The 15,442-nt window shown below is 52.2% G+C and overlaps 1 protein-coding gene across 2 annotated transcripts in view; it reads right to left on the bottom strand.

Annotated features, from left to right (window-relative positions):
* Positions 1-14,778, bottom strand: part of DNMT3B (DNA methyltransferase 3 beta) — a 37,342-nt gene extending 22,564 nt beyond the window's left edge. For both annotated transcript variants that reach the window (XM_030830912.2, XM_060285120.1), the window contains exons 1-3: positions 14,681-14,778; positions 1,268-1,448; positions 296-357 (exon numbers count right to left, since the gene is read on the bottom strand). In XM_030830912.2, the coding sequence (XP_030686772.1) occupies positions 296-357; positions 1,268-1,442 (237 nt within the window). In that variant the 5' untranslated portion in view covers positions 1,443-1,448; positions 14,681-14,778. The remainder of the gene's footprint in view (positions 1-295; positions 358-1,267; positions 1,449-14,680) is intronic.
* Positions 14,779-15,442: the final 664 nt, after the last annotated feature.

Genomic DNA, 15,442 nt, shown 5'->3' with positions numbered 1-15,442 from the left:
TGAGCAAGTTGGTCTCATTCCAGGAATAAAAGGACAGCTTACTACAGTAGGAATTTATCAATGTAATCGATCATCCAGATTGAGAAAAAAATAATTTCAAAAACTTGGCAAATCACGGCAGCAAATGGCATCCTAAGTGAGGTTGCTGGACATCTTCTGTGTGCCTAGCAATGTTCAAATTCCTCACTCAACAAGTATTTACTGGGTACCAATTTAAGTGGGCCTCAGGTATCCTATTTGATGCAAAGCAAAGAGAAGTCCCCCGAATCCCAGAAAGCGAGCGTGGAGCGGGTACCTGAGTATAACTTAGCAGGCTGGAGACCTCCCTCTTAGACAGTCGTGAGCTTGAGCGGCGGCCTGTGGAGGAAAGAACCGAAGTCTGTTGAGGAAGGGGCAGCCGCCAGGCTGTCCTGTCTCTTCTCTGGGCTGTGGCCTGGGGTCTCCCTAAACCCACTGGCATCTTCAGGGCTTAACTCCTAACCCCTCGGGACCCATAGTCCTCTCAATGTATTAGTAAGGAAACAGGACCCAAGGCCTGCATGAAATATAGAACCCGAAACACTACTGATGGTACCCCTGACACGTTCCTTCCAGAACTGTGCTGCCCCAGTCAGTGGTCACTAACTCCACTTAAATGAGCATTCCAGTGCCTGCCATCGCAGCCACATTAAGTGCTCACACGTGGCTCCTGGCTGTTGTAGTGAACAATGCAGAAATAGAACACTTTCACCCTCTGGAAAGTGCTATTGGACAGCACAATTTGAGGAGTTCTCAATAGCAGGATGGGACAATACAGGGGTTTCCAAATCAGCTGGGCCAGAAAATCTCAGTGGGGAGGATCCCAAGGGATCTGATCTGGGAGCAGCATAGGGGAAGGGAGGAGAGGGTGGGATTGGCAGCAAGCCTTAGACGCTCCCTGCCCGAGTGTATTTCTTCCCATAAAAATCACAGGCCCAGCTGCTAGGGGAGAGGGGTGCCCCTGTAAAAGGGCGAAAAACCTCAGTCTGTCTATGCCACAACCACCCCCGTGTCAGGAAAAGAACAAGGGTCATCGCCTTGGGGTCACTTGCTCAGAGTCCCAGCTGAGGTGACTGGAAAATAGGGAGGCCAGGGGCTCTGCCTCCATCCTCTTCCCTTCCCTGGAGCTTCCCCAGATCCGTGGTATGAGGCTCTTGCCCCACAACCTGCCTTGAGTCTGCTCGGAGGCTCGTGTGCCAGCTGTGGTCCCCAGTGCCTGCCCACCCGTCCTCCCCACAGGCCAGGCCACCTCTTCCACCTCTGCCACCTCTGATGTCCGGGCTGCTGATAGCCTCCAGGATTGGGGGCGAGGGCGCGTCCTTGGAGTCGGAAGACTGGTCACTGCAGCCCCCGTTGGTGAGGATGGAGTCTTCCCTCCTGCTGGCGTCCTCCTCTCCGTTGAGCTGTCTGGTGTCTCCCTTCATTGTTTCCTGCGGGAGGGCCAGAATGAGGAGGGTAGCAGGGAAGCAAGGGCACAAGGGGGCAGCACGCCCCCAAACCTCCCGCCAATGGCTCCAGGTCCTCAGGCCAAGAGAGGCCCCATGACTTGTCCTCAGGGTGATACTCCCGCCCAAGGACCCCACCCAGGCTGCCCCCCATAGCCTGGCCCCCTCACCAAACTCGGAGGATCGGGACTTGGTTCCATGTGGCCACTCGACCTGAAGGCTCAGAAGCCAGCACCCAGGACAGAGGAGGGGGCTGGGCCGTGGTATGAGGCTCAGGCTGCTCTGTGCAATTAGCCGGCCACTTCAAACAATGCCATCTAGGGCCCGCCTGCCCCGGCCTGCCTGCCGCCAGCCTTGGTCCCCTCTGCCCCTGGCCCTCTCTCCCTGCCCAGCCTCTGCAGGGCCTCAGGAAGCCAGTGCATTATTTTCCCTCCTGACCCCTTTGTTTGCTCTCTCCCTTCCCCTCAATCTCCAGGTCCTCTTCCCACCCGCCCCCTCCTCCCCCACAGAACAGCTTCTCTCCTCTCCATGGCAGCACAAGCCCCGCCCCACCCCAACCTCAGGGGCCCATTGGTCTGCTGGCCTGTCGCTCACTCTCCTCCTCCCTTACCAGCTGGGGCTCAGAGTCCCAAGTTCCCAAGAAGGGAAGGGATGGAGGAGACACAGCAGGAAGGACTGGGGCATTTAACAAGGGGCATGCTCCCCATCTGCTCCAGCCACATCCCACCTCTGGGCCTTTGCCTCCCCACTGCTGCCCACCCTGGTATCCGCAACATCACTAGGCTATTCAGCTAAGACCAGCTTGGGCCAGGTCTTCAGTGATGCGTTGGAGGGCTGTGCGACCTTCGACCTGGCCCACTGCCTGGGACATGTTGGCCTCAAGAACCTGCACCTTGCTCTCATTTATTCCTCCTAATGTGACTGTGGGCCCATTTTATAGAAAAGGAAAACTGACACACAGACCTGATTAGTCTCCAAAGTCAAAAAAATCACAGTAATAGACCTGAAACATTGTTAATCAACTATACTCCAATATAAAATAAAATTTTTTTAAGAAACCACATGTAATCGGAAGGTTGAGGCCCCCAGGCTCCCATTCCTTTGTTTCCCCCAAACAGCTCCAGTATTTGGTGCCACGCTGTCCTGTCCTGGACCCCTGCTTGGGAAAAGTTTCCCCAGCAACCGGCTGTCTATGGGGCCTGATCACTGCCAGCCCCTATTCCCCATCTTGGAGACTCACCACATGGTGCCTGATGACCAAGCTAGCCTCCAGGGTACCTTCCAGAAGTATCGTCTAGGCTGCAAGCTGCAGTGGTGACACTGGCACCATACCCACCAGGGGGCGCTGTGGGGCTCACTGATGTGGCCTGCAGTGTCCCACTGAGGATTTGCGATGTCACGTGGGTTCTCAATTCAGTCCTCTGCACCGGTCCATCCCCCAGGTGTGGGTGTGGGGCAACTAGACCTCTGCTAGTCCCCATATGGACCAAGGACCAGGGAATCACCCCGGAGCTGGTTAGAACTGCAGAATATCACGCACCTACTAAATCATGATCAACATTTTCACAGGATCCCTGGGTGATCAATATGCACGTTAAAGAAACACTGCCTTGGGAATTCCCTGGCAGTCCAGTTGTCAGGACTTAGCGCTTTCACTGCGGGACCCTGGGTTCGATCCCTGGTAGGGGAACTAAGATCCCGCAAGCCACTCGGAGCGGCAAAAAAAAAAAGAAAAGAAAAGAAAAGAAACACTGCCTGGGTCACAAACGTATACACTGATATAGTTTAACCACGCCATGTGGTCCAGGGTATGTATGCAGGTTCATAGTTCCTGGTGTTTTCTCTCAACACATGTTAAGGACTCTCACCAGCCCCAGGGAAAAGGAGGAGCACCTGACCCAGCTACTTCTAGGCCCCTTTCACTCTCAAGCCCTGACCCGGAAGAACACGTTGTCTGACCTATGGCCAGTTCCTGTGAGTCCAAGTGGCCAGTATCCCAGGAAAACTGCTGGAGTGTGGTTCAAAGTAATGATTAATTTCCAGCGTTTCGCCTCAGGCCAAACCAGTGAACTAAATAACTTGGGTGGCCTGGCAGGGGGTGGGAGGCTGGGCCATGGGGTACAAGATACCAGGAGGGTCCAAGGGGAGCTCTGTAGATGGGGGAGGGGCAGACAGGGCTTCTAGTGAGGAGCTGGTATCAGGTTAGAGGCTGAAATCAAGGGACAAGACTTCTCTCTCATCTGGGACCCAGGATTCCCTCAGACAGCCCCCAACCGGATCAATGGGAGTCTCCCTCTTAGATAGACCCATTTGGGGCCTGCAGCCTGGAGCTGACAATGATTAACTATGACTAACCACCCTCAGGCTTCCCCAGGGCCTCAGCAGTGCTAACTTGTCCACCAGCCTGCCAAGAGGGATGGACAAGTGAGCAGAGCTCCTTCCCAAAGCCAGATCTCAACATTCAGGAAAAATCCTGCCCCTAGAACCAAACCCATGGGCACTGGAGGAAGACTCAGGAAAGGAAACCAACCTGGGTGGTTGGTGCTACCTGGGTGCCCTGGGGTGAGCTGGGCGTGTAAAATAATTACTTCTAGTGGCATAATTCAATGTGATTTCATTAAAAATTCCTTCCCTGTAGTTTTCATTACCCTGGATTTGCAATGACATTAGCTTCACCACACGCACCAGCGTCCAGAACCGGCATGACTGAAAGATGCCCAGCTCGGTTTCTCTCCCGTCCAGGTTACACACAAGGTCAAAGAGATCCAGCTCCAGGCGTGTGCTGCTGCTGGTCCTGGGCCTGGAAGCCCTCCCCATCTCTCCCTATCACATACTCAGATTTCAAAAACCACAGTTAAAAAGCCAGGAAGGGTTCTCTCATAGGTCTCTGCTTCAGAAAGTGATAATCTGGCCCTCTCCATGTAGACATACGAATCCTCTCACCTGATCATTTTTTTCAGCGTTTACTACTATATGCCAGGCACCTTTTTGTGCTTTACCTGTATTAATTCATGCAATCCTTACATGAGGTACATATTATTATCCCTGTATAACAGATGGGCAAACTGAGGTTAGGCAACATAATACATACTTGACCAGTGAGATTTGTTTAAAGGTGCTCAAAGAGTCCAGGGAAATTAAATAACACACGAATTTGAGCTACATGCTCTTGGCAACAGGAAGAAATTAGCACCAGGCATTGGTTTCTAATGGTAGATACAAATCTCCCTCATGAAGCTGTTTGGCTTGTAATGAGTCAAAATTGGCATTTCCCAGATAACATGGCCAACACAAGTTAGCTGCCTCATCTAGATTGATGGTTCCAGCGCTGGAGGATAAACTGGCCGGACTACCTCCCTGACGGAGGTGGCGCCTTCCTAAGGGATTTTTCAGAGGGGCTCACATACCAGCTTCAGGACAGCCTTGCCGCTTGGCTGTTCTAACAGTTCCCAGGCCCCTACTGTACGCTAAAGGCAGCACAAACCTCTAACCCCTACCCCATCCTGAGGCAAGTCCTCTCATCAACCTGCTGTCAACAGGCTCAGATGAATTAAGTCACCCAGCAAAGTGGAAGCACCAAACTCACGTCCGGGCAGCCCTGGGCACGTGCCTGTAACTGCTGTGCCCAAGACAAGTTATGAACAATGCACCATCTATCCCAGGGGCTACGGGAGCCCTATGGCTGAGGGACATGATACACCAGCTGAGCGTTCACCTTCACAGGAGGTAGTGGTCCGTCCTCGTGATGCAGGTGAACTCTGACCCTTTCCCAGAGGCTGGGGTCCAGCACGTGACTTGGGGGTGGGCAGCAGTGCCGGGTGGGCTCACCAACAAGGCTCCCCCTGCAAGGCCCTGCCTCATTAGTGCAGGGTGCTTGTGTCCCGAATGAACCAGGTCAGACGTATCCAAATGCAATGTGGCAGACAGAAGGGTGGGTGGCACCCCTAATTAGACTCAGGGAGGAGGCTCCTGAGCCTCCTAGACTCAGGGAGGGACTCCCCAACCCAGCTATAAGGCTGAGAAGTGATGTCACTCACTTCCTCCAGGCTGGCACCAGCAGCAGAACTATTTCCCTGGCACCTTGTAAATGTTAATTGCATTAATTAAACTCACGGTGCAGGAAGTGGGGGAAGGTGGGCACGATGGTGAAGTGGTGGAAGCGGGGAGGCCACTTGGGCATCCCTACCCATGGTTAGTCCACCCAGGGCTTAGAGATTTGGTGAAGTAAAAAGGGAGAGGCTGAAAGATAATCCCACCTCCCCTGTTTAAAAAATTCCTTCTCAAAAAAAAAAAAACAACAACAAACTCCTTCTCAGCCTGTGGGAGGGATATCTTGACTCCTGACTCCTGCCCTTGAACTACTCAAGCCTTTCTTAGCTGTTCCCCAGAAATAGCTGAGATGGAGCAATCAATATGTACCTCACAAAAAGAGCTACTCTTATGATCCCCATTTTTCAGATGCGTAAACAAGCTCAGAGGAAACAGATCAGCAGATTCCTTGCTGAGGCTTCCAGAGTGACTAAGTGATGGAGATTGAGGCCTTAGTCCAGAAGTCAGATCTTAAAGACATTTTAAAACGATGCAGTAAGCATAGTTATAAAAGGTAAGCCCAGGAGGGACAGCTCACCCAGGTGAGTGGCGAGGGAGGCAGCCAGGCAGCAGGGACAGTACCAAGTCAAGGAGGCCAGAATTAGGCTGCCCACCTGGCTGCACACAGAGAACAGGGTCCCAGTTCAGTGCCTTTGCCTGATCAGGGATCTCCACTAAATTCCTAAGAGATCAGATTCACAGGAAAGCGGGAAGAAAAAGTCCTGTCTTCCTCAAGCCCCAGTTTTATAGTCTGTGAAATGAAGTGACCCCACCTAATTCCTAGGTGGTTGGTGCTACAGATCCCAAAGTAGATGACAAAACCTTAAAACCTGGAGATGGGGCTTCCCTGGTGGCGCAGTGGTTGAGAGTCCGCCGGCCGATGCAGGGGACACGGGTTCGTGCCCTGGTCTGGGAGGATCCCACATGCCGCGGAGCGGCTGGGCCCGTGAGCCATGGCCGCTGAGCCTGCGCGTCCGGAGCCTGTGCTCCGCAACGGGAGAGGCCACAACAGTGAGAGGCCCGCGTACCGCAAAACAACAACAACAACAACAACAAAAAACCCTGGAGATGACGCTTTCTCGTGTGCCGTCTTCCCAGACGTCCCAGTTCTGCCTCACAAAGGGAAGCATCCCTTCATCCATGATGATTCCGAAGTCTGGAGAATTGCTCAGTGCCTCTGGGTCATGGCTACATGCACCACTGTCACTGTACAGTGATAGCTGGTCCTTGGCATATTTATCAGAATCATCATAAGAATTGATCCCAGCAGGGGTCAAATTGGACAAGTAAAAAAGTTGACTATGAGGATGCTCCTTGCAGCATTGCTCATTAATAGCAAAATACTAACAAATACCTGGATGTTTGCCAATGGATTGTGGTAAAATCATATATCATTACCTTTTAGATAATTCACAGGAAAACCTAGGAACGTACAGAAAGATCCGAAAGATATGGCAGCTTAAACTGGAGTTTGGAGTCAAACTTTTTACCCTATGTAAACAAAATGCAAGCAAACAGCCCCCTCCCCTACAAGTTATTTGGGAAGCCCTAGGAAGGACGTGCAGATGTGGACAAGGAAGCCACAGGTCACCCAGAATGACAGGTGGGGCATGATGAGACGCAGAGGATTCTGGGAGCTGCCGTGCCCACTCCTGTGGCCTTGTCCTCCTTGGCAAAACCAGAGCCAAAGCGCCCTCTGCCCTCTTCCCAAGGGGTAAGGGAAGAAAGGAGATCACTATTCTGAAAAGCTACCCCCTCAGTTCTGCCCCTCACAGCAGGCTGCACCCGTTGCTTCAGCCTATGCCTTAAATCGCAGCCCATCCACATACCAATGCCATGGGGATATTGATTCAGCCTTGAGAATGGCAATCTGACAGTATGATCTCACATGCCAAGTGTCTGCATCCTGTTACACAGGATTCCACTGTGAGGAATTGACTCAGCGCAAAGCTCTCACCAAAACCTGTGGGCAGGATTGGCACTGCCTTTCTTTGCTGTAGCAAAAGCTGCAAACAAATGATCAATAGGAGACTGACTAAATTATATGCATCCACACCGGGGAGACCACTGAGAAGCAAAGAATGGGGCAACTGTTGCTAGATGAAGCCATGTAAAGTGAAAGTCTGCCCCAAAATACAATCCCATTTGTTAATTCACTACCGTGTGCATTAAGCAAAGTTCCTCCAGCATTTTTCCTCTAACTGTAAAAAGTTAGGTACCTCAGGAAGGTAGCTTGTGGGGGAATGGACAACCATATCCCCATGTTACTTTCACAATCAGAATGTCAACTTAAAAATGTCACTGTCCAAGAAACATTTCTTCCTTTGAAAATGTTCAAGTTTAGTTAACCAGAAGTTATTTGTATATGGTTTGAGGTAGGGATCTCAATTTTCCCTATAAGGAAAGCCAGACAGATATAATAACTAGTATGTCCCAACTCCACCTCTTTTATAAAGTTCCTGTATATAAATGGGATGTCTCTGGGTTCACTTCTCTTTTTTGGTATTTACCCCTTGCAACTTCTTTTAATCGTGGTAGCTTTATAATAAATGCTCATACCTGCTAGGACAAGCCTGCCAACCTTATTGAGAAGTTTCATTGATTTTCTCCTTAAAGGTCTTGAACATCCCTTAGTTTGGGTTTTCTTTTCTTTTTTTTTTTTTGCTGTACACGGGCCTCTCACTGTTGTGGCCTCTCCCCTTGCGGAGCACAGGCTCCGGACGCGCAGGCTCAGCGGCCATGGCTCACGGGCCCAGCCGCTCCGCGGCATGTGGGATCCTCCCGGACCGGGGCACGAACCCGTGTCCCCTGCATTGGCAAGTGGACTCTCAACCGCTGCACCACCAGGGAAGCCCCAATTTGGGTTTTCTTGTTTCTAGTTCCCTCTTCTGGCCCTTAGATTTCTTTTCTAGGGAGCTTAGCATGCACGTTAGACATCATTCCTAGTTGCTTCCGTGAGAGGACTTACAGATTAATCAGAAAATTAGTCCTTGAGCATTACTTATTTTTAAAAAAGACAAAAAAGAAAAACTAGGTACAATGTATGAGGGAAGTGGGGAAAGTGATGAAAAGGTATGAACTTCCAGTTATAACTAAGTCCCTATGTTATGTCCCTATGTATGTTACTATGTATGTAACTAAGTCCCTATGTATGTTACTATGGGATGTAACATACAGCACGGTGGCTGTGGTTAACAAAATTGTATTGTATCTTTGAAAGTTGTTGAGAGTAGATCTTAAAAGTTCCCATCACGGGAACTCCCTGGCGGTCCAGTGGTTAGGACTCGGGGCTTTCACTGTGGGGGCCCGGGTTCAATCCCTGGTCGGGGAACTAAGATCCTGAAGCCACACAGCGAGGCCAAAAAAAAAAAAGGTCTTTTTTCACAAGAAAAAAAGTTGTAACTATAGTTTAACTATAGTTAAAATGGAATTGCATACTAAATTGGCTTTTTCATAAAAGCCCATGATATCTCACATACACGGCTTTTGGAAAAACCAGCCACAATTACCTGGTAGGGGTTTGGGCCCGCCCACCTCAACAAAGTGGTGAATCAGGCCTGCAGACAAGCAGTCAGCAGACAGGTAACTCCAGAGCATCTTAACCCAACTGCATCCTGCCAGTTCTGTGGGTCTAAGCCAGGTGGAGGAGGCAAAGGGCTCAGAAATTTCACAGCATTTCAATGCAGAGTCCACTCCCTGCTAGCTGTGTGGCCTTAGGTAAGGGCGACAATTTTAATATTGAGCAGTTACTCTGTACTGTGCTTTCAGCCCAACACACATAACATCCTAGGACAGATCAGGACCCTGGAAAAGGCCACTCTTATCCATTCAGATAGGAGTTCCTGCTATGCTTCAGGAACTATATTCATTCAGCAGGAGTATCAAAGGCAGGCAAGGGCCAGCCAGCCCCTGCCCTCATGGGGTTGAGGTTAGGAATTGGGGGGTAGGGAGGGCCAGGGGACAGTGGAGATAACAACAAGGTAGGCTCACCCCCAAAACCTGTTCTGCTCTTACACTACAGAGGACAAGATTTCACCCACACCTCTATGTACATTTGCTCAGAATTTTCCAAATCCTATCATCCTGCCTCTCATATAACCCAGAACAACCCATAAAATCCCTGCGGACAGCACCTGCCTGTTCAGGCATCTCGCCTACCACTGCATTTCTCACCGTGTCCCAGGTGAGGTCTCCTGCTCACCTGCGGTGTCCCCTCTGGGTTTCAGTGCCGCAGCTACAGGACATTCAGGCTTGACTGAGGCCAGCTTTTGTTGCTTTACTCAAGTTACGCAGCATACATTCATGGAGCCAGGACATCAGGGGCCCCAGCACTGTGCTAAGGAATGGGAACACTGACCAAGAAGGCATCATCCCTTCCCAGGAGCTGAAGTGCAGTGGAAGGCCCTGGCTCTGGCCCCAGCATGCCACCATTTGCTACAGGAAGCAAACGCAATGGGAAATAAATGCTGCTTAGGAAGCGCAGTTAACCTCAGAAGGTGGGGCTGCAGGGAGGGATGGAAAAGAAACAGGTAGGCAACCACTTCTCCACCCGGGCTGCAACACAGGAGACCTGATCAGGGGGAGAGATTAACACCAAACTGAAAACTCCCTGGTACCTTTTTCTCACAGCCAGGCCTGTACATCTCTCTAGGCAGGGCACTAAAGATTCCTCTGCCTCAGGGAATAAGACAAACCAATATATCAGAGAACTTCCTTCAGATTTTGGCAGACCGGAAGACATGTTCAAGTCCCTATCCCACAAAGAAACCCTCCGGTTTAAGTCCCACAGATAATTTCAGTCTCTCTCAAATATGGAGATAAGTTTCAAAACTTAAATATGAGAAATGAAAACAGTGAAAACAAACAAAAAGACATACTCAGAAACATTGGAGGGAGCACTGAAAGCTAAATGAAGATTCTCAGGGAGATAAGGGATATGTCCAAAAAACAAGATGAAGACATCATTACAAATGGAATTTGTAGGACAAGAACCCTTCAAAACATAAAAGCTGAGGACACCAGAAAGCAGAACTTAAGGACAAATGGCCAAAATTCTACCAGGCCAGGAGGAACCACATCTGATAAATAAGAGTTATAGAAAGAGTAGAAGAAAACAAGGGATATAATGGCTCAAGGAAATTTATTCCCTCCAATTCAGGAGAAGAGTCCCCAACAATGTTGGGCCCAATTCTCCCGTTATCTCCTGCTCCCACACACCTGGTCAGCATCAAACTGTCCCCAAAGGAAATTTGTTGGTCAAGAACATTTCCCCACGGATCCCTCACACCCATCAATTATCAGTCGTTTCTGAAAATGCACTTCTAACTTCCCGCTCGTCATAATCTTTCAATGGCTAATTCCATCTGCTTGGGAAGCCGGCCCCAAAGGTGACCACAGTGGGCACCTTCCCCAATTGAGCACCTTTCCTCACCACTCTGTACTTTCCTTGCATTCTCATCCCTTCACTAAGGAAGGGCTGCCGGTCCTCTCTACGCTTTTCTCCACTTCTAGAAGAAATTGAGGACCCTCTCCCCCAATGAAAGCAAAACATTCATTACGTTGGGACTGTGAGATTATAGGCCGTGATCCGTTTTTTTCTTGGCATCTGAAGATGGTAAATTTGATTTTCATTTGTATCTAACACAATAAAAGTCATTTTTTGAAATATTCCAATTCCCTACACAAAACAGGTCCTCCTCACTTTTTGCTTATTCCCTGAGGAAAATCTCAGGAATGCTAACCAGGATTGTTTCTCTCAAGACGTAAATAATGACCACTTGCTAATATTTCAGTATTTACCACATAATGCGACATTTATTGAATCCTCAGTATGTGCACTTTTTAATCTATAGCGTCTCAACTGACTTCAACATCCCCTGGAACTGGCCAACAACGTATCCCTATTTTACAGATGGAGCAACTGGGGCTCACCACCGGCTTATAAACTGAGTGAACAGGAATACCAATCCAGATTTGATTCCAAAGCCCAGGCCCCGTAAGTGTACTGACTCCAATGACTAACATGACCTAGAGCATAACAGGCTTTTTACAATATTTAGGGCCCCCACCTAACTCATTTTGTGAAAGAGCACCCTAAGGCTTGCTAAGCTAAAAGGTCCCTGGATTCCATTTCATCCTCCTACCAACTCTACTGGGTGTGTGTGTACTTGTACCCACTTCACAGAAAGGTAATCCAGCACAGCAGCCCCATGTGTGGGCTCCCTCTGCATTTACCAGGCCACTTCCCTCCAGCCACAGCCAGACACATCTGAACACCTGGACTGGCCTTGTTCCCTTCTGGAAGGACAAACTCTTGTCCTGGGATACTGGCAGATATGAAAGTTCTGAAAAGCACTAACCACCAAGCTGCCGAAGTACCTGGATCTCCCTGAGTTCCATCAGCTGCAAATTTTCGGCCCAGTGAGAACATCAGCCCATCACTTTACAAAGAGGGTGCTGACAACACGAGGAACTCTGTAGTCCTCCAGCCCTGGTCCACCATGAAACTGAAAAATCACCCTAAATTCATGATTTTAAAACTCGCTCAACACCAAGAGTGTGCCTAACCTGAGATCCTGTACCTCTCAAAGGCTGAGGTGGGGCCGCTTGCCATGCTGTTGGACCAAGAGGAGTTTCAGATTTAGTGAGGACCATCTCGGGTGAAATTTCCAAGTATCTGAGCCTGGAGGTGGGACAGCTGGCAGGAGTGCTGGTCTGAGACAAAGAAGTCAGTCCCACGGCAAGTTTTCTGGGAAGGAGAACTTGCCCCAAACCACCCCCCACCCCCCAATCAGGAAGCTTGGGGCTGCAGTAAGAAAGCGCGACAGGCCCCTCTGGGTTGCAGGCCCCACGTGGCTGGAGGAGAGGAAGGAGGGGAAGCAGCTTCTCCCAGCCCCACCTCCCTTGCTCCTCCCCTTCGCCCCCTGCAGCTCCCAGATACCCTCCTCCCCTCCTAGCCAACATTGCAAGGGGTGGAGGTATTGCTTATGGCTCTAAGGAGCGGGAGGCAGCCAGCCCCAGCCCTGGGCCCTTTGTCTCAGCCTTCTCCACCCCAATGGGGAAAGGGAAAGGATCTCACTTAGCTCTACACCTTCAAGGTAGGCCCCAAACTTGGGCGGGGGTGTAAAAATGGCCCCAACCCATAAAACAGAAACATGTTCCTTTCAAAAAGGAACAAAGGCACTCCTTCCTGCCAACTCCCAAATTGAAGACAATGATTTGGAAAAGCTTTCACAGCTCAGAGGAATACCTTGGTGGAGGAAGGCAGGAAAGGAGGGGCCAGTGGAGGTACCTCCTTTCATCCCCAATTCTCATTAATGGCCACCCTAAAAAGAGGGGCTAGCGGTTAATTAGTACAATGTCAACGTTCACCACCTGCTATGCCAAGCACTATCGCATTGAGTCCTAACCCAAGCCTAATGTGATAGGGGCTATTACCTCTGTCAGACATCTGAGGAAACACTGAGGGTTAGAGGTTAAATCATGTAAAAACTAGTTTCGCTCTTACACAAATTGGGGTTATCAGCACGATTGTTCCTATTTCACAGATGTAATAACTAGGGAACACAGGGCAACAGATTTACAGGGACAGATTTAAACACATGCCAAAGACCTATGCATTCCCCTAAAAGAGGGCAGCCTGCTTAGACCACACACTAGATAATGATGCCAAGCCTTTATTGAGGGATTACTGTATGCCAGCCCTATAAAACAGGTAGCGTCATCTCAACGCTGGAAGAATTAAGTCTGCACCTGGGGATTCCAATGGCTGGGGTGCAAGAAGTCACAGCAGTCCTGGTGGCGGAGGGCAGAGGCAGGTCGGCATCCTGGGCCCTGGAAGCAAGGGCCCCACCAGGGATCCCAAAAACAATTACCACCAGTTCACCAAAACTCACAGCATCCAGAAATCAGGAGGCGGAAAGTCAGAAATCATAGTCTTGTCCTTAATTCTCTTTAATTCATACACATCTCAGCTTGAGGGGATGGGGAAGCACAACGGCCCAGCCAGCCTCTTTCAGCCCAGATAAGGGAAGGAGGCCAAGTGGAGGCCCAGGCCTGGGACTGGGCCCAGAACTCCTGCAGCCCTTTCCTGCCACAGGTGCGTGACTCCAACGGGGAAAACCCAGGCCCAAGAGCAACTCTCTGTTGCTAACTTGCTAAATCGGCCGGCTCTTTCCCAATTTCCACTTTCTCCCCAGTGAAGTGGGACTCAACACCCACCCTCCCTCGCCGAACCAATCACACGGGCACGGAGGTACTGCTGGAAGTTTTCAGGCTCAGTTTGCAAGTCTGGGAAGTGGGACCAGCCTGACTCGGGAAGAGGGGAAAATAGAAAGTGAGCCCCCAGGGCAGGCAGCGTGGCCGGGGCAGGGAAGCGCCGCCCCGGACCGGCGCCTCCCGGGCCAGGTGTGCACAGGGAGAAGGCAGCCTCTCCCGAGGGCATCCCTGCAGCCCCGCAGCGCCTCGCTCTCCGTAGCTCATCTAGGGAGCACCCCGCGAGCCCGCCCCTCTGGCACACGCCCCCGAGAAGCGCGCACACCCCGGCCCACCTGTTCGCCCGCACCCATCCACAAGCTCTCTCCTAGCCCTGGGACGGAAAAGAAAAAAAAAAAAGTCCCTCAGAAGAACCCCCAGGTACAAGTCATAAAGGACGGACGCTCACCTCCTTGGCCGAACTCTCTTCTATTCTGTGCCCCTCTCCAAGGAGGCTCCCTCTCTAGCCGAGGCCAGGTAAGAATACCCCTCCCCAGTAACTCCACTTCTCTCCAGTGGGAGACCTCCTCCCCTCGGCTGTAGACCCCAGGAAGGCCGCCCATCGCCCTCCCTGGGGACGAACCTCTTTGCTCCTCTGCGTCTCGGGAACACAGCAAGTATCCCTTCCACTCGTATCACTGTAAGACACATGCTCCCCGCCCATTTTATCCTTCTTGCCCGTTTCCCCCAAGTAGGATCAGGGACTTCTCCTCCCCAAGCATGCCTGGTCTCCAGCCGGATGGGAGCCGCCTCCCCAGGAGGTCCCGGAACGGGATTCCCTCCCTGCAGTCCCGGGACCCCGCCGCTATGCCCTCCCCCACCAGCCCACGGAATCCTCGGGCTGGCGAGCCTCCCCGGGGCCACGGGGCGCTCACCTGCCGAGAGCCTGGCTCGGGCGCGGCTCCGCGGTCTAGCCGCGGATCCGGACAGGCTGGCGGGAGGCCGGCGGGCGGCCGCGCAGGGCGCTCGGCTAGCGAATCTCCGGCGCCGATCGCCGAGCTACGTTTACTTGGCTACTTAACCCCCGCGCTGCCGGCCGGGCGCGGCGGCCGCCCGCTCGCCCGCCTGCCGGTGGGCCGGTGGCGTCCGTCGGGGGGCGCTCGGGGCGTCCACGCGGGCTGCGGCCGCCGGGCCGTGGGAGGGGCGGCTGCTGCGAGGAAGCGGCGCGGGCAGGACCGGGCAGCTGGAGTGGGTGGGGAGGGGGCGGTGCCGAGTCCCCTTGTAACCCCGGCCCGACACTCGCCCCGCCCCCGCCCGGGGGCGCCCCCGCCGCAGCCACTCAGAGCCGGACCTCGGGCGCGGAGGGCGGGGGGCGGGGACGAGGGAAATTTGAAATCACTCCGGAGCCACCCCTCCGCTCCTCCTCCACAGGCGCCGCCTCCCGGCCCCCCGGCAGGTTAAATCACCCCCGGGATAACAGGCCTTCAAGGGGACCCCGCCGACGTCCCCCAACCCTCAAGACTCCTCCCAGGGCCCGTCTTCCCCGCCCCCACTCCGACCACGGACACAGACGCGCAGGTCTGGATGCGGGGGCCCAGAGAAGGAAGAGCCCCCACCGGAGTCACACAGCAGCCGGGTCTCCCCTTTACCCCCACTCCAGCCGCAGTGCCACCTGGGCCCTGCGGTGTCCCCGCGGG

The sequence above is a fragment of the Globicephala melas genome, chromosome 15 (assembly GCF_963455315.2).
Source record: "Globicephala melas chromosome 15, mGloMel1.2, whole genome shotgun sequence".
Classification (NCBI taxonomy): Eukaryota; Metazoa; Chordata; class Mammalia; order Artiodactyla; family Delphinidae; genus Globicephala; species Globicephala melas.
Note: the sequence above shows the minus strand (reverse complement) of the source record. Positions and strands in the feature narration are given on the sequence as shown.